The sequence below is a fragment of the Tamandua tetradactyla genome, chromosome 4 (genome assembly GCF_023851605.1).
Source record: "Tamandua tetradactyla isolate mTamTet1 chromosome 4, mTamTet1.pri, whole genome shotgun sequence".
NCBI classification, from domain to species: Eukaryota; Metazoa; Chordata; class Mammalia; order Pilosa; family Myrmecophagidae; genus Tamandua; species Tamandua tetradactyla.
Genome location: NC_135330.1, coordinates 195,266,368 through 195,286,077, shown reverse-complemented (window position 1 = coordinate 195,286,077; position 19,710 = coordinate 195,266,368). Strand labels below are relative to the sequence as shown.

The following is a 19,710-nucleotide window of genomic DNA, read 5'->3' as shown; positions in this document are numbered from 1 at the left end:
ACTGCTACATACATGTATGAGTTTATTCTTGGTATGATTATTATAGCACAATTTGTTAATCTGTTCTCCTGTTGATAAACATTTGCATTGTTTCTAGTTTTTGGCTATTATTAAGAAAGCTGTAAACAGTTTTTGTACCAGTCTTTTTTTTTTTTAATTTTTATTAAAATTTTTTTTTAAGAAGAAATATACCTAGAACCACCAACAATGGCTACCTTAGTTAGCTTAACCATAGGCATGTTTAAATAAAGTGTCCCTATAATCATGGTAAAGCCTGTGTTTGCACAGTAAATTTTATAAACCAATTTGAAATTAAGGCAACAAGGAAAAAAATCTACTATTTGGATAGCAAAGCTCTTAAATTCTAAATATTAAAAGCTAACTTAGGGGTACTGTGATGGTGGGTCAGTGGCAGAATTCTTGCCTGCCATGCTGGAGACCCAGATTTGATTCTCAGTGCCAGCTCATGCAAAAAAAAAAAAAGAAAAAAGAAAGCTAACTGAGCTACTGTTAAAACTGTGAATGTTCTCAAAAAGTGGAAAATTCTTACAAATATCTGCATTGCTACAGTAATGACCTGTGTTACTGAATATTTTCAGGAAAATATGAAGAGACAAATATTTTTACACTTAACGTATGGAAATCTTAACCACCTAAAATGGATATCTTAGCTTATCCAAAGGCATATTAAAAAAAAATCTATCTGTCTGTATATATCACATTTTGCTTATCCATTCGTCTGTTGACGGGCACCTGGATTGTTTCCATCTCTTGGCAATTGTAAATAGTGCCTCTGTGAACATCACTGTGTAAATGTCTGTTTGTGTCATTGCCCTCAGCTCTCCTGGGTATATACCACATATTGGTATTGCTGGGTCACAGGGCAACTCAATATTTAGTTTTTTGAGAAATTGCCAACCTGATTTCTATAGCAGCTGAATGAACCATCTTACATTCCCACCAACAGTGAATAAGTTCTATTTTCTCTGCATCCTCTCCAACATTTATAGTTTACTGTTTGTTTAATAGCAGCAATTCTTATAGGTATGAGGTGATATCTCATTGTTGACTTAATTTGCCTTTCTCTTCTAGCCAGTGAAGATGAGTAGCTCTTCATATGCTTTTTTGCCATCTGTATTTACTCTTCAGAAAAGTTTCCTCTGCCCATTTTATAATTGAGTTGTTTGTTCTTTTGTTGGTGAGCTGCATAATTTCTTTATACACACATAAATATATATACACAGGATATCAAGCCTTTATCTGCTATGTGGTTTCCAAATATTTTCTCCCATTGAGTTGGCTGCCTCTTCACCTTTTTAACAAAGCCCTTTAAGGTACAAATGCTCTTGATCTTAAGGAGTTCACATTTGTCTATTTTTTCTTTCATGGCTTGTGCTTTAGGTGTCTAGTTTAAGAAGCTGCTTCCTGTTACTAGGTCTTGAAGATGTTTCCCTACATTTTTTTCAAGAAGTTTTTTGGTATTGGCTCTTATATTTTTGTCTTTGATCCATTTTGAATTAATTTTTGTATAGGGTGTAAGGAGGGGGTCCTCTTTTATTCTTTGGGTGTTGAAATCCAGTTCTCCCATGCCCATTTATTGAAAAAGATTATTCTGTCCCAATTCAGTGGATTTGGGGGCCTTATTGAAGATCAAATATCCATAAATTTGGTGGTCAATCTCTGTACTTTTAATTCTATTCCACTGGTCAGTCCTTCTGTTTTTGTGCCAGTACCATACTGTTTTGACCACTGGGGCTTTATAGTGAGCTTTAAAGTCAGAAGTGATAGACCTCCCAGTCTCCTCTTCTTTTTTAGGATTTTTTAGCTATTAGAGGTCTCTTTCCTTTCCATATAAATTTGATAACCAATTTTTCCAAGTCTTCAAAGTAAGTTGTTGGGATTTTATTGGTATTACATTATATCTTTAGATCAGTTTGGGTAAGATTGACATCTTGATGGTAGTCAACCTTCCTATCCATGAGCATGGAGTATCTTTCCATCTATTTAGGTCATTTTTAATGTCTTTTAGCAATTTTTTGTAATTTTCTGAGTATTTTGATATCCCTGGTTAGGCTCATTCCTAGATACCTAATTCTTCTGGTCGCTATTCTGAATGGAATTTTGTCCTTAGTTTTCACTTCAGAGAGGTCATTACCTATGAATAGACACATTACTGATTTTTGTACATTAATCTTGTATCCTGCCACTTTGCTGAATTTGTTTATTAGCTCCAGTAGTTTAACTGTAGATTTCTCAGGATTTTCTAAGTCAATGATCATGTCATCTACAAATAATGAAAGTTTTACTTCTTCCCTTCCTATTTGGATGCCTTTTATTTCTTTCTCCTGTCTGATTGCTTCAGCTAGTACTTCTAATACAATGCTGAATAATGGTGGTGACAGTGGGCATCCTTCCTTGTCTTGTCCCCAGTCTCAAGGGGAATGCTTTCAATTTGTCACCATTAAGTGTGATGCTGCATATGGGTATTTCATGTGTGCCCTTTATAATATGGAGAAAGTTTTCCTCAATGCCTAACTTTTGAAGTGTTTTTATCAGGAGAGGATACTGGATTTTGTTGAATGCTTTTTCAGCATTGATCAATATGGTCATGTGTTTTCCCTTTCAGTTTGTTAATGTGCTGTGTTAAATTGATTGCTTTAATTATGTTGAACCACCTTTGCATTCCTGGTTTGAATCCCACTTGATCATGATGTATAATTCTTTTAATGTGGCATTGGATATGATTTGCTCATATTTTGTTAAGAATTTTCACATCTATGTTCACTGGGGAGATTGGTCTGTAGTTTTCTTGTATTGTCTTTATCAGATTTTGATATTAGAATGATGTTAGCTACATAAAATGAGTTATGTAGCCTTCCTTTTCCTTCAGTTTTTTGGAAGAGTTTGAGCAGGATCGGTGCCAGTTCTTTTATTTTTTAAAATTTTTGAAACATATCTACATATAAACACAAACATTCTTACCATATGATCATTCTGTTCTTGTTATATAATCAGTAACTCACAATATTATCACATAGTTGTATATTCATCATCATGATAATTTCGTAAAACATTTGCATCAATTCACAAAAAGAAATAAAAAGAAAACAAAAAAATTCATACATACCATACCCCTTCCCCCTCCCTTTCATTGATCACTAGCATTTCAATCTAATGAATTTATTTTAACATTTATCCCCCTCATTATCTATTTATTTTTAATCCATATGTTTTACTCATCTGTCGATAAAGTAGATAAAAGAAGCATCAGACACAAGGGTTTCACAATCACACAGTCACATTGCGAAAGCTATATCATTATACAATTACCTTCAAGAAACATGGCTACTGGAACGAAGCTCTACATTTTCAGGCACTTCCCTCCAACCTCTCCATTACACCTTAACTAAACAGGTGATATCTATTTAATGCCTAAGAATAACCTCCAGGATAACCTCTTGACTCTGTTTGGAATCTCTCAGCCATTGACACTTTATTTTGTCTCATTTCACTCTTCCCCCTTTCTGTTGAGAAGTTTTCCTCAATCCCTTGATGCTCGAGTCCCAGTTCATTCTAGGGTTTCTGTCCCATGTTGCCAGGAAGGTTTACACCCCTGGGAGTCATGTCCCATGTACAGAAGGGGAGGGCAGTGAGTTTGTTGTCCTATTAGCTGAGAGAGAGAGAGAGAAACCACATCTGAGCAACAGAAGAGATTCTCTTGGGGGTGATTCTTAGGCCTAATTTTAAGTATGCTTACTCTGTTCTTTGCAGGGTTGAGTTTCATATGAACAGACCCCAAGACTGGGGGCTCAGCCTATTACTTTGGTTGTCCACACTGCTTGTGAGAATATCAAGAATTCTTCACTTGGGAAAGTTGAATTTTCCCCTTTTCTCACCGTTCCCCCAAGGGAACTTTGCGAATACTTTTTTATTCACTGTTCAAATGACTCTGGACAAACATCACTCTGGACAAACCTACAAAATCTCATGCCCTATTCAAGGTTCCATGTACTATGGTGTTCAATTAAGCTGTTCACATAAGTTATATTAGGAAATGCACTAGTTAAAAATATAAGTTTTGTACCAAATAAACATTTTTTGCTTTAGTCTCACATATAAGTTAAAGTTTAAAAATATGAATTACCATCTGTTTTCAGCACCGTGCATTATTGACATTCCTCATCAAAAACATTTTTTTTTTATCAAAAACATTTTTAAATGTGTACATTTAGTCACTATCATTATACACTGTAGGCATTCCTAGATTATACCACCTGAGTCTTTGTCGTGTATCTTTTCTTCTGATTTCATTTGTGTCCCCAGGCCTCCTCCCTCTATCATTCTTACGTTCAGCTTCATTCAGTGTTCTAACATTATTGTATTACAGTTAGATAGTATTGTGCTATCCATTTTGGAATTTTTATAGTCAGTCCTGTTGCAGAATTGGTATCCCTTCAACTCCAGTTACCCAATATCTACCCTATTTCTATCTCCTGATGGTCTCTGTTTTTAACCGAAATTCTCCAAGTTCATTCACTAATGTCAGTTCATATCAGTGAGATCATACAGTATTTGTCCTTTTGTTTCTGGCTGACTCACTCAGCAGAATGTCCTGAAGTTCATTCCATGTTGTTACATACTTCATAACTTTATTCTGTTTTACAGCTGAATAATATTCCATCGTATGTATATATACACAGCTTGTTTAGCCACTCATCTGTTGATGGACATTTGGGCTCTTTCCATATCTTGGCAATTGTAAATAATGCTGCTATAAGCATAGGTATGCAAATGTCCATTTGTGTCCTTGCCCTCATGTCCTTTGAATAGATACCTAGCAATGGTATTGCTGGGTCGTATGACAATTCTATACTTAGCTTCCTGAGGAACCGCCAAACAGCCTTCCAGAGCGATTGTACTATTTGACATTCCCACCAACAGTGGTTAAGTGTGCCTCTTTCTCCACATCCTCTCCAGCACTTCTCGTTTTTTGTTTTATTGATAATGGCCATTCTGGTGTGTGTGAGATGATATCTCACTGTGGTTTTGATTTGCATTTCCCTAATAGCCAGGGAAGTTGAGCATCTTTCCATGGGCCTTTTGGCCATTTGTATTTCCTCTTCTGAGAAGTGTCTGTTCATATCTTTTGTCCATTTTGTAATTGGGTTGCCTGTTTTTTTGTTGTTGAGTTGAACAATCTCTTTATATATTCTGGATACTAGACCTTTATCTGATATATTGTTTCCAAATATTGTCTCCCATTGAGTAGGCTGTGTTTTTACTTTCTTGGCGAATTTCTTTGATGCACAAAAGTGTTTAATTTTGAGGAGTTCCCATTTCTCTCTTTCTTTCTTCGATGCTTGTGCTTTGGGTGTAAGGTCTAGGAAACTGCCGCCTATTATAAGATTTATAATATATTTTCTTCTAACAGTTTTATGGTCTTAGATCTAATGATTAGGTCTTTCATCCATTTTGAGTTAATGTTTGCATAGGGTGTGAGATATGGATCCTCATATTCATACCTGGGATGAATCCCACTTGGTCATGGTGTATAATTCTTTTAATGTGCTGCTGGATTCGATTTGCAAAAATTTTGTTGAGGATTTTTACCTCTATATTCATGAGAGAGATTGGTCTGTAGTTTTCTTTTCTTGTAATATCTTTGTCTGGCTTTGGTATGAGGGTGATGTTGGCTTTCTAGAATGAGGTAGCTTTCCCTCCTCTTCAATTTTTTTGGAGAGTTTAAACAGGATTGGTATTAATTCTTTCTGGAATGTTTGGTAGAATTCACACGTGAAGCCATCTGGTCCTGGACTTTTGTTTTTGGGGAGCTTCTTAATGACTTGTTCAATTTCTTTACTTGTGATTGGTTTGTGGAGGTCATCTATTTCTTCTCGAGTCAGTGTTGGTTGTTCATGCCTTTCTAGGAAGTTGTCCATCTCATCTACATTGTCGAGTTTATTAGCATAAAGTTGTTCATAGTACCCTCTCATTACTTCCTTTATTTCTGCAGGTTCAGTGGTTATGTCTCCTCTTCCATTTCTGATTTTATTTATTTGCATTCACTCTCTTCTTCTTTTTGTCAACCTCGCTAAGGATCCATCAATCTTATTGATTTTCTCATAGAACCAATTTCTGGTGTTGTTGATTTTCTTAATTGTTTTCATGTTCTCAATTTCATTTATTACTGCTCTAATCTTCATTATTTCTTTCCTTTTGCTTGTTTTGGGGTTAGTTTGTTGTTCTTTCTCTAGTTTTTCCTAGTGGATTGTTAATCCCTCGATTTTTGCTCTTTCTTTTTCTTTGATATGGGTATCTAGGGCAATAAATTTCCCTCTTAGCACTGCCTTTGCTGCATCCCATAAATTTTGATATGTTGTGTTTTCATTTTCACTTGCCTCAAGATATTTACTGATTTCTTTGTAATTTCTTCCTTGACTCACTGGTTGTTTAAGAGTGTGTTGTTGAACCTCCATATATTTGTGAATTTTCTGGCACTCTGCCTATTATTGATTTCCAACTTCATTCCTTCGTGATCTGAGAAAGTGTTTTATATGATTTCAATCTTTTTAAATTTATTGAGACTTGCTTTATGACCTAGCATATGATCTATCCTTGAGAATGATCCATGAGCACTTGAGAAAAGGTGTATCCTGTTGTTGTGGGGTGTAATGTTCTATAAATTAAATGTCTGTTCAGTCTAGCTCATATATTGTGTTATTCAAATTCTCTGTTTCTTTATTGATCCTCAGTCTAGATGTTCTGTCCATTGATGAGAGTTGGGAATTGAAGTCTCCAACTATTATAGTAGATGTGTCTGTTTTTCTTTTCAGTGTTTGTCTCATGTATTTTGGAGCATTCTGGCTTGGTGCACAAATATTTATGATTGTTATGTCTTCTTGTTGAATTGTTCCTTTTATGAATACATAGTTTCCTTCTTTGTCTCTTTTAACTGTTTTACATTTGAAGTCTCATTTGTTGGATATTAGTATAGCTGTTCCTGCTCTTTCCTGATTGTTATTTGCATGAAATATCTTTCCCCAACCTTTCACTTTCAACCTGTGTTTATCCTTGGGTCTAAGATGCGTTTCCTGTAGGCAGCATATAGATGGGTTCTGTTTTTAATCCATTCTGCCAGTCTATGTCTTTTGATTGGGGGAGTTTAATCCATTAACATTTAGAGTTATTACTGTATGGGCAGTACTTTCTTCTACCATTTTGCCTTTTGGGTTTTATATGGCCTATCTAAGTTTTCTTCTTTTTACCTTTACTGATCATCTTAATTTCTACACTCTTCTCCACACCTCTCTTTCCTGTCTTTTGCTATCTGTCTCTAGTGCTCCCTTTAGTATTTCTTCTGGACCTGGTTTCTTGGTCACAAATTCTCTCAGTGATTTTTTCCCTGAAAATATTTTAATTTCCCCCTCCCCTCATTTTTGAAGGACAATTTTGCTGGATATAGGATTCTTGGTTGGCAGTTTTTCTCTTTTAATAACTTTAATATATCATCCCACTATCTTCTTGTCTCCATGGTTTCTGCTGAGAAATGTACAAATAGTCTTATTGGACTTCCCTTGTATGTGATGGATTGCTTTTCTCTTGCTACTTTCAAGATTCTCTCTTTCTCTTTGACATCTGACATTCTGATTAGTAAGTATCTCAGAGTACATCTGTTTGGATCTATTCTGTTTGGAGTATGCTGCACTTCTTGGATCTGTAACTTTAAGCCTTTCGTAAGAGTTGGAAAATTTTCAGTGATAATTTCCTCCATTAGTTTTTCTCCTCCTTTCCCTCCTTTTCCCTTCTTTTCTCCTTCTGGGACACCCACAGCAGGTATATTCATGCGCTTCATGTTGTCATTCAGTTCCCCGAGTCCCTGTTCATATTTTTCCATTCTTTTCCCTACATTTTTTTTGGCTTGTCAAATTTCAGATGCCCCATCCTCCAGTTCACTAATCCTGTCTTCTGCCTCTTGATATCTAACGTTGTAGGTTTCCATTGTTTTTTTCATCTCTTCTGCTGTGTCTTTCATTCCCAGAAGTTCAGTGATTTGTTTTTTCAAACTGTCAATTTCTTTTTATTCTTTCCTTGCCTTTTTTATATCCTCTCTTTTTGATTTTTAGTGAGGTTTTCCATGTCTGTTTGAATGTTCTGAATTAATTGTTTCAACTCCTGTATCTCATTCGAATTGTTAGTTTGTTCCTTTGACTGGGCCGTATCTTCACTTTTCCTGGTATGACTCATTTTTTTTTTTTTACTGGCGTCTAGGCATTTAATTACCTTAATTGATTTATTCTTGAGATTGTTTTCAGCTTTTTTTACCAAGGATTTTCTTGTTTGATGACTTTGTTTTCTGTCTGTTCTTTGACATTCTATTCAGCTTATGCTAGTCCTCTAGGTTTTGTTTAACAGATAAGAATTTTTCAGTTCTTGTTTTTTTGTTTCTTGCCCTGCCTGTATGGTGCCTTTTTCCTTCCCTGTACGAGGGTCTACTTAGGTATTATAGACCCAAGCCAGATTTTTCCAGACCAAACTGGGTTCCTGTTGGGAGGAAAGAGTCACCTATGTCAGTTTTCCCTGAGAGTGAGACCCAAAAGATGGAAAGACTTTCCTATGAAGGCTCTGGATGTGTTTTTTCTGTTCTGCCCAGCATGTGGCTCTTGTCTGTCTGCAGGTCCCACCAACATATGGTGACGTGGTACCTTTAACTTTAGCAGACTTTCCCTGCTGGGGTGTGGTTGAGACAGAGAAGAGGTTGTAGACTGGCTTTAATCGCTTCACTTTTCCAGACCCTGGGGTCTGAATTCCTTGAGGGAGGAAATCCATCTGAGCGGGCCCCACCCCTCACCCGGGGAAGGCACAGGCTCCAGACAAACACTCAAACAAGCTTAATTCTGTGTATGCCTGGGGCAGTTGGTGCCTGAAAAGCCGTGTAGCTGTGTTGGCAGAGTAGTCAAGCCGTAGAAACACAGCCATGAAAAAGAAAAATCCTTTTCAGAGCAGGACCCCCGTTCCTCAGGTTTGTGAATCAAGAGATTAAGTTGGTACGTTGTTCTGTGTATCTCCAGGTCCTATGTGCCCCCTCCTTTCCTTCAGGGCTCAGAGCTTTTCAAATCCAAAAAAAACCTCTTTTTTTTTTTTTTTCCTCTTTCTGTCAGCCCTGCCCCCTCTTCACCAAGGCAAAAGCCAGCAACCTCCGCTTTTACTGGAGGTTCAGCTGAGCTGGGGGCCTATTTTCAGTAGTCAGAATTTGTTAGTTATTTCCACAGTGGATCTTGGTTGTGCTCAGCCCCTGCTGCTGCTGAAGTCTCTTCCACCTCCGGGAAGCAGCCTGTCGGGGAAGGGCCCTGGCTCCACGGCTTGGGGAACTCATGGTTCTGAGGGGGCTCACAGCCCGTCCAGCTGGTCCAGATTGGGGTACGCTGTGTGTCCGTTCACTGACGTGGCCCCAGCAGTTGTTCTGTACTGTTCCTGGCTATTTATGATCTGCTCTGGAGGACGAACTAAATTCTACAGCTCAGTAAGCCGACATCTTGTCTCCTTTAGCACCGTTTTCTGTCGTGCTTCCAGTGTCTGTTCTTTTTGAAAAGCTTGATAAAATTCTCCTGTGAAGCCATCAGGTCATGGGCTTTTTGTGGGTGTGTGATGAGTTTTGATGACTGATTGGATCTCTTTACTCTCAGTTGGTTTGTTGAGATCTTCTATTTCCTCTCAAGTCAGTATAGGTAATTCATGTGCTTCTAGGAATTTGCCCATTTCATCCATGTTATCTAGTTCATTGGCGTATAGTTGTTCATAATATTCTCTTATGATTTAAAAATTTTTTTCGTGATCTGGTAACAACCACCCTCTCATTTCTGCTTTTGTTTTTTTGTGTCCTCTCTCTTTTCTTCCTTGTTCATCTAGCTAGGGGACCATCAATTTTATTAATTTTCTGAAGAAACTGAGCTTTAGTTTTGTTGATTCTTTCTATTGTTTTATTGTTCTCCAGTTTTTTTATTCCTGCTTTAGTCTTTATTTCTCTTATTTGCTTTGGGGTTAGTTTGGTGTTCTTCCTCTAAATTCTTCAAGTGAGCACTTATATCCTCAGGTTTTGCTCGTTCTTGTTTTTTAATATACGCATTTAGGGCAATAAATTTCCCTCTCAGCACTGCCTTCGCTGCGTCCCATAAGTTTTGATATGTCATAGTCTCATTATCAGTTGTCTCCTGGTATTTACTGATTTCTCTAGCAGTTTCTTCCTTGATCCACTGATTATTGAAGAATGTTGTTTAATCTCCATATATTTGTGAAAGCTCTGATATTTTGGTGATTATTAATTGTCAACTTGATTCCGATGTGATCAGAGAAAGTACTTTGAATAATTTCAATCTTATTAAATTTATAAAGACTCCGTTTATGTGCCAGTATATGACCTATCATGGAGAACGTTCCCTGTGCACTGGAGGAGAATGCGTTTCCAGGTGTTTTGGGATGTAATGATCTATATATATTTACTAGAGCTAATTAATTTATCTTATTGTTTAGGTTCTCTGTTTCCTTGTTGATCCTCTGTGTGGTTGTTCTATCTATAGCAGAGAGTGGTGTATTGAAGTCTCCCACTATTACTGTTTTTCCAATATGTGCCTCATGTGCTTTGGAGCTCCTTGATTGGGAGCATACACATTTATGATTGTTATTTCTTCCTGGTGAATTGTCCCTTTTATTAATAGGTAATGTCCTTCTTTGTCTCTTATAATGTCTTTACATTTAAATTCTATTTTGTTTGATATTAGTGTAGCTACTCTTGCTTTCTTTTGGTTACAGCTTGCACAGAAGATCTTTTTCCATTCTTTTACTTTCAATATAATTGCATCCTTGAATCTAAGATTTGTCTCTTGTAAACAGCGTATATATAGATTATGTTTCTTGATTCATTCTGTCAGTCTGTAACTTTTGATTGGTGAGTTTTAGTCTATTAACCTTCAAAGTAATTACTGTAAGAACAGTTCTTGATTCTACCATCTTGCCCTTTTGTTTTTGTTAGCTAGATATATTATTTTCCTTCTCTCTCTCTCTCTCTTTTCCTTTAAATTGCCTTTACTCATATTCTTCAATCCCTTGCCCTCCTCCAGACCTCCGTCTCCTGTCTTTTTTTAATCAGCTGACAGGGCTTCCTTTAGTATTTCTTGTGAGGCTTGTCTCTTATTGACTAGTTCTCTCAATCTTTCTTTATCTTTGAAGATTTTAATCTTTCCCTCAATTTTGAAGGATAACTTGGCTGGATAAAGAATTCTTGGTTGAAAGCCTTTTCTCATTCAAAATCTTAAAAATATACCATTGCCTTCTTGCTTCCATGGTGCCTGTTGAGTAGTCTTAAGTCAGTCTTGTGTGTTTTCCCTTGTATGAAGTAGATTGCTTTTCTCATGCTGCTTTCAAGACTTTCTGTTTCTCTCTAATACCTGACAGTCTGATTGATATGTGTCTTGGAGTGGGCTTGTTCAGATTTATTCTGTTTGGAGTTTGCTGGGCCTCTTTATTGTGCATATTTGTTTCTTTTATAATGGTTGGGAAGTTTTCTCCAATTGTATTTTCAAGTAACTTTCCAAACTCTTTGCTCTTCTCTTCTTCTTCTGGGACACCAATAATTCTTATAGTTTCATGCCTCTTATTCTCCCTCATTTTCCTAAGATCCACTTGCATTTTTTCCATTTTTCTTGCTGTTTGTTCTTTTGTGTGCTCTAGTTCTATTGTTCTGTTTACTAGCTCACTTATCCTTCCTTCTGCTACTTCAAATCTGCTATCTTGTATCTCCAGTATATTTTTAAATTTGGTCTGCTGTATCTTTTATTTCTGTGTGATCTGCCATTTTTCTATTTAACCTCCCAAATTCTTCTTCATGCTCTTCTAGTGTCTTCTGTTATCCTTTATTTCTTTATAAATATCCTTGAGTAGGTGTTCCATATTCTGTGTCCCTTCTGGAATTTTGATTTGGTCATTTGACTGGGCTGTTTCTGCTTAGATTTTCAATTGCTTTGTGAATGTTCTCATTCTTTGGTGATTATTGATTTCCAGCTTCATTCCATTGTGATCAGAGAAAGTGCTTTGAATAATTTCAATGTTTTTAAATTTATAAAGACCTGTTTTGTGTCACAGCATATGATCTATCCTGGAGAATGTTCCATTAGCACTAGGGAAGAATGTATATCCTTGTGTTTTGGGTGCATCGACATATATATATTAGGTATAATTCATTTATCAAGTTATTTAACTTCTCTGTTTCCTTGTTAATCTTCTGTCTGGTTGTTCTATCTGTAGAGAACAGTGTTGTATTGAAGTCTCCTACTGTTATTGTTGACGCATCTATCGCTCCCTTCAGTTTTGCCAAAGTCTTGTCTTTTGTCCTTTGGAAATCCTTGATTGGGAGCATAAACATTTATGATTATTTTATCATCTCGGTGCATTGACCCATTGTGCACTGACCCTTTCATTAATATGTAGTGTCCTTCTTTGTCTCTTATGATGTCTTTACATTTGAAGTCTATTTTGTCTTATATTAGTAGAGCTACTCTTGCTTTTTTTTTGGTTATAGCTTGTGTGTAAAATCTTTTTCCATCCTTTCACTCTCAATCTATTTGCATCCTTGTGTCTATAATGAGTCTCTTGTAAGTAGTATATAGCTGGATTATATTTCTTAATCCATTTTGCCAATCTGTATCTTTTAATTGGTAAGTTTAGGCAGTTAACTTTCAATTCACCACCTTATCTTTTTATTTTATTTGTCAGATCTCTATATTCTTTCCCATCTTTCTCTTTTTATCTTGTAAGTTATCCTTACTGGTCCTCTTTAATTCTGTACCCTCCTCCAGGCCTCCTTCTCCTGTCTTTTTTTTTTTTTCAACCAGCAGACTTCCTGTTAGTATTGTTTATAGGGCCAGTCTCTTGTTGACAGATTCTTGTTTGTCTGTGAAAACTTTAAAAACTGTGCGACACTATGGGCTGAGGGCAGGTGTAGCCTGGGTGTGGAACTAAGTGCCCATAGCTTTTATGCGCTGGGAGCAGCTTGTAGGGAACAGGGCAGTGGAGGTAGTCCTCGGGAGGGGTGCTGGAGAGGTGGATTGAGCTGCACTTGGGGTTGGGGCATGGGTTGAACACACGTACTCAGGGTTGGTGGGGTGGGGGTACTTGGATCATAGGGAATGGGGGCAAGTGATGAGGTTTGAGTGTATGGGGTATAGGGTGAGTTGCAGGTCATGGGGCTTTGCTGATGAGGGTGGCGCACCCAAGGAACATGGCCTGGCTTACTTACTAGTGTCCGTCTCCCTGTCCATGCGCTCCTGTGGTCTCCACGCTTCTGCGTCAGGCTTCAGCTTTCTGCCTCTCAGTTCTTCAGCCTCTGCAACCAGGGCCACCCTGTGTGGTGCAGAAGGCTCTCCCAGGTCAGTTGCACTCTTGAATCGCTGTCTCAGTCACCCTCCTGTCCCTTCTGCAACTTTTTTGTGAACTTTTTTATTCAGGGCTGAACTGGAGGTATCCTCTTTGGCTATGTTCCTGGAACTCCTCTCCTTCCAGATCTTAATGGTCTTTTACCATTAAATATGATGTTGGCTGTGGATTTTTACACATATGCCCTTTATCATGTTGAAGAAGTTTCCTTGTAATTCTGGTTTCCTAAGTGTTTTTTATCAAGAAAGGATGCAGGATTTTGTCAAATACCTGATCTGCGTCAATTGAGATGTTCATGTGGTTTCTCTCTCTCTCTCTCTCTTTTTGTTTAGTATGGTGAATTACATTAATTGATTTTCTTGTGTTGAACTTCATTGCATACTGGGATAGATCCCACTTGATGATAGTGTATAATTCTTTTAATGTGCTGTTGAATTTGATTTTCTAGTACTTTGTTGAGGATTTTTCTGTCTGTATTCATAAGAGAAATTGATCTGTGATTTTCTTTCTTTTTTTGTTTTTGTGTATGTGTATCTTTATTTGGCTTTGGTATTACAGTGACGTTGATCTCATGGAGTTAGGTAGTGTCCCCTCCTCTTCAGTGTTTTAGAAGTGTTTGTACAGGATTGGTATTAGTTCTTCTTGGACTGTTTAGTAGAATTCACCAATGAAGGCATCTTGTCTTGGGCTTTTCTTTATTGGGAGGTTTGTGATGACTAATTCCATCTCTTGACTTATAATTGCTCTGTTGAGATCTTTTAATTCTTCTAGAGTCAATGTACGCTGTTCATTTGTTTGTATGAATTTGTCCATTTCATCTAGTTGTCTAACTTGTTGGCATGCAGGTGTTCATAGTATCTTCTTATGGTCCTTTTTATATCTGTGGGGTCAGTGGTAATGTTCCCCCACTCATTTCTGATTTTATTTGTTTGATCTTCTCTCTTTTTTTTCTCTGTCAGTCAAGCTAAAGGCTTGTCAATTTCATTGAACTTTTCAAAGAACCCACTTTTGGTTTTGTTAATGCTCTCTATTGTTTTTTTTATTCTCTATTTCATGTTTTTCTAATCTTTGCTATTTCTTTCCTCCTGCTTGCTTTGGATTAAGTTTGCTGTTCTTTTTTTGGTTCCTCCACATGCACAATTAGGTCTTTAATGTTAGCTCTTTCTTCTTTTTAAATGTAAAATGTTTAGACTCTAAATTTCCCTCCCGGCACTGCCTTTCCTGTACCCATAAATTTTGATGTGTTGTGTTCTTGTTTTCATTCATCTCAAGACATTTACTGATCTCATTTGTAATTTCTTTGAAGACTGATTAAGAGTGTTATTAAGCTTCCATATATTTGTTGATTTTCCAATTTTCAAATCTGCCCACCAATTTCCACGAACAGAACTGTCGGGATCTTTATTAGAATGCCTTGACTCTACAAAGACAGTTGGGGGAGAATTGTTAATGTAATGAAAGATGAAAACAAACAAACAAAACCAGTGGAAACTGTTTTAGATTAAAGAAAATTGATGACTATGTTCAATATGTGATTGTTTTTACAAAAGATATAAAGACCTGACCTATAGAAATTTTAATCTGTACTATGTATTAGATGATGCTGTATTGGATGATGCTAAAGTATCAGTGTTAAATTTCCTAATGAATGTATTAATTGTATTGTATATATACCTCTGTTCTTGGGAGATACATGCTAAAGAATTTAAGGTGAAGTATCTGCTGTGATCTCTGCCTCAAATTATCATTTCTGAAAGAGAGGAGAGAAGGAAGTTAGAGTAAAAATGGCAAAATGTAAACCTTGGTGAGTCTAGATGAAGGGTAAATGGGTGTTCATTGATTATTCTTGCAACTTTTTATAGGTTTAAAAATTTTCAAAATAAAAGGTAGGGAGGAATAAAATTTTATTTTGTATCTTAGAAAGGAAATTGCAGAAAGCCATTTCTAAACAACTTATACATTATCTTACATTTCCATATTAAGCAAATTTGCCAACTAAAACTGATAGTGAAACAGACATGCATGATTGGTTATTTTAAAAATTCTCTAGTTCATTTGAGCTTATTCAATATATATTTTAGTCATACTGGAAATAAGTGTCTGTGGGCTGGCTCTCCTAATGAAAACTACAGCAAAAACCTTTTGTGCTAATTGACTTCAGAGCTCTGAAATCTTTTCCTGTATCATACTTCAAGTTGAGCAGAGTAATTCATAAGACTTACACTCCGTGCAATCTAGTTTTATAAAACTATGCTAAATATTTTTTACTGAAAGCACTTCTGGTGCCTGAATATACACGTTTATATTTTTCATAAAGGATCTCAGATCCTTCGTTCTCACAGGACCTGTCCTCAAGGCCATAAAAAAAGTTGAATTTTGTTTCAGTTTTCAGCTGTTGCAGCCAAGGCATATAGGAAGTTCAGTGATTCTATGAGTTATGCAGTGAATTGGTGATACCAGTGGACTAACAGTTATTGACTCTTTGTGTTTGTTTCTCTTTTCATAAATGTAAGTATTTGTTTGCTCAGTAAAATGATTTGTAAAGTAAAATGTCTAATAACAATAAAAACATCTTCTAACAGCAAAAGGAAGAGCTGAGCTTCTGAAGATCAATCTTCGTGAAGTTGAATTAGATCCTGATATTCAACTGGAAGATATAGCAGAGAAGATTGAGGGCTATTCTGGTGCTGACATAACTAATGTTTGCAGGTATTTTTTTTAAATGATCTGTGATACAAGACATTAGTTACAGAAGTGCCCTGGCCAGTGGTGTAGGTTAAAGTTATGCCCTTGAAAGCATATACCCAGTTGCTTGAAATAATTTCCCACTTGTTTTGTTTTGTTTTTGTGTAACTTCATTGGTCATTGTTAGGCAAAAGATTGCATAGCAATATGTCACTTACCTTTTTATCCTTTGATTTTTAAGAAACCTATGTGCTTAACTTGGTGATAAGATTAATTTAGCACTGTGTTAGAAGCTAGCTGGATGAATGTAAAAGTAATACCATTTAGGGTGGGCCACAGTGGCTCAGCAGGCAGAGTTCTCGCCTGCCATGCCGGAGACCTGGGTTTGGTTCCCCGTGCCTGCCCATGCAAAAGAAAAAAATAAGTAGTACCATTTAGTTTTTAATTCATGTTTTGTTTGTTTTGTTCTGTTTTTTTTGTTTACATGGGCAGGCATCAGGAATTGAACTAGGGTCTCTGGCGTGACAGATGAGAACTCTGCCACTGAGCCTTGGTTGCCCGCCCTACCATTTAACTTTGATTGGCATTATTTTACCCCTTGCAGATGAGCAAAGCTCATCAGTTTAAACTGTGAAAGTAATACATGCTAGTTTAAAATTTTTCCTTCTAATTTAGTGACATCATAATTTAGACATTTCACATCACTCAGTGCTAAGAAGAGGATTTTTTCTTTTTGTTCTTACTTTCCTAACTGTACTTAAAAATTGACTCTGATACTTTCTTTAAAGCCATAACACCTGGGTTTCTAACCTTTTTCACTTGTGTTTTTCTATGTGCATCTAAGTTTAGTGGCACACAATAAGCCCACAATAATTTTAAAACTATTTTAAAAATTTAAAAATTTACTGTTTTGGTTGGCTTGGTCTTCCTAATTGCTTTATTTGTGAGGACCAATTGTCCACTTCTTCTGAACCTTCATAATTATTTAATGTTCAGAAGGATGGAGCTGAGAATGATAGTAAGAGCAGCCAGATTTTGTCCTTTCATTTGGCCACAAATTCTCCATGGAGGGAATTCCTTATCCACTCTGCATGGATATATTCATGCTCCAGACAGAACCCGAGAGGTTCCTGGCTTTACTGCTCTGATTAAGCTGCTGGCAAACTGGTATATGGTTTTGAATTATCTTAACATTAGCTATATGTTCATTTCCAAGTGTGTCATTCAGTATTTCGAAATTCACCTTCAGTTTCCTGAACTTCTTGGCTATCTTTGAGAAGGAGGTGGGGAGAAGAAAATTCAGTACTATCTCAGCTCAGTGTAGGCTTTTAGGGTTCCTCAAACAATACATTTTATTTTTAAGTTCTTTGCATCCTCACTTAACCTCTTCAGAATCCTCAGCATGTCCCACAAGTGGACAACTCTAAACAGCATTATAAAAAAAAAAAGGTCTTTTGAATGTTTTCCCATAACTTTATTAAAGTTTAAGGTGTTTAAAACATTTGCAATAATTAACATAGACTGTTTTGGCATTTTTTTAGGGATGCTTCTTTAATGGCAATGAGACGGCGAATCAATGGTCTAAGTCCGGAAGAGATCCGCGCACTTTCCAAGGAGGAACTTCAGATGCCTGTTACCAAAGGAGACTTTGAATTGGCTCTTAAGAAAATTGCCAAGTCTGTCTCTGCTGCAGACTTGGAGAAGTATGAAAAATGGATGGTCGAATTTGGCTCTGCTTGAATTTCTGGTACCTTTGTTTATAAAATGTGAAGAAATTCTTGACATTTTTAGGAAACATTTGGAATTCTTCATTGGAGAAATTTTCACTTAAGGGAAAAAAAATCCACAAACAACAGAGAATAGTAAATGTAGTTGAGAAATAAGCAGCACTTCCCTAAAGGGTCTTCTGCTGCCCCACATATCCAGCCATTGAGGCGCCACACGCAGGCCAGGGCTGTGGGGAGGCCAAGGGAAGTGACCGGTGTCCTGTTTCAGGAGCGGGTTCACAGAACGCGGAGGAGGAACTTGCTTTTGTCGGCTTTTGTTTGTTTTCCCCGTTCTTTGCAGTGTGAGCTCGGAGGACCTGTGTAAGTTGGCTTTTAACATCAAAAATGGGTTTGTGTCTTAAGTCATTATTTTGTTGTTAAGAGAAGAGGGATAGTAAATCTTTGGTGAAATAATGAATTTGCTAGTTCAATCCTTTAAAATTCAGTGGTTGCTTACTGTTAGAGTCTGTCATGTGATTAGAGTTTTCATTCCTCCCCTCCCTGCCTTTACCGTTCCTTGAGCTTTGTGGTTGTGAGCCGGCTTGCCGGGTTGTTTCTCTGGTCTTTCTGGTTGCTGGAAGAGTTGGAAGAGCATTGTGATCGCGTCGCAGGCATTTTCTTAATTTCAGATTTTTAAGTTTATTTTCACTTTTCTCTCAGTATGTTCAAACAGATACAGCCTTTATCTTTTCTCAGCCCCACCACTGATTTTTGTTAAACTTGATTTTGGTTTTCTAAAGAAATACTTTTCATATTCTAAACAAATCTACCTTCTCGTGGCTAATGCAGAAGAAAATGAAACAAAATCTTTATGGTTTCCTAGACATCTTTTTGCCAAAATACCATGGTAATAATGAACTTTAGGTATTCTCTTTGAAAAGTCTATCTTGCCTATCTAGAGAACTTTTACATACAGTATGACTAGGGTAGAAATCCAGCTTACTGAGTTGTTCAGCAGGAATGAGATGATGGAAAGAAGCCAGAAAAAGTTGGTGGCATTTATCTGATCACAAATAGAATATACTGGTGTTAGTTTTTTTAAATTACATTTATCCTGTTTGACTAGGCAAAATGTGTACTCCTGGGCAAACCTTTAAAATTTTTGTTTGATATCCTGAATTCTCAATTTTAGATAGCCCTACTAGATTAAAACTAAAACTAATGTAACTTTTTAGACATTTAAGATGTTTAGTCTCTTGCTTAAGAGATTTCTTAGTTTCTTACTTATCCCTACTAGAAACGATAAATGCCTTATATTCTTTTTCAGATAACATAAGTCTGAATCTGTTTAAGGTTGAAGTATTCTTCCCATGCTATAAATTATCCCCTTTCCTCTGAGGCGTACATTATGACAGTTAAAATCAGAAGGCGTCAGGATTTTTTTGTCATTGAATTAATTCATCTTGAAAATTGAAAAGAGAGGTTTCCATTCATTTGTTAGGAATAAAGAAACAGTCCCACTAAGATTATCTTGCAGACTATTGCCAGCCAGTAACTTTTGTTCCCCTGAATCCTAAAGGCCGTTGTTAAGATATTAGTGTTTAGATTGGTAAAACTTAACTATTGTATTTGTCTACTTTTCTATTCTAGTTGATTAGTTAAATCATTCTGGGTTTTATGTTATTTATCTTGGCTATTGCATTTAGTTCTTTTTTCTGAGTTCCTTATGGGTAAGTGATATAGTAGTTGTGATTCTTTTAGTACCCATTAAGCAGTATTTGGAGCCTGGAGCTTATCTTTACTATGTTTGGGAAGTCAGGTGCCTTTTTATTTCCCTCATTTCTCATTTTGTGCTATCAGTGGATGGTGCTTGTTTTATATATATCTTAACCCC

At 36.6% G+C, this 19,710-nt stretch overlaps 1 protein-coding gene across 6 annotated transcripts in view; it reads left to right on the top strand.

Annotated features, from left to right (window-relative positions):
* Window positions 1-19,710, top strand: part of KATNAL1 (katanin catalytic subunit A1 like 1) — a 139,255-nt gene that overhangs the window by 77,415 nt on the left and 42,130 nt on the right. For 4 of the 6 annotated variants that reach the window (XM_077158958.1, XM_077158953.1, XM_077158957.1 and 1 more), the window contains exons 10-11: window positions 16,008-16,134; window positions 17,652-17,905. In XM_077158958.1, coding sequence (XP_077015073.1) covers window positions 16,008-16,134; window positions 17,652-17,850 — 326 coding nt within the window. In that variant the 3' untranslated portion in view covers window positions 17,851-17,905. Of the gene's footprint in view, window positions 1-16,007; window positions 16,135-17,651; window positions 17,906-19,710 lie in introns of those variants that run through there. The other 2 variants (XR_013174793.1, XM_077158954.1) reach the window with 1 other exon arrangement.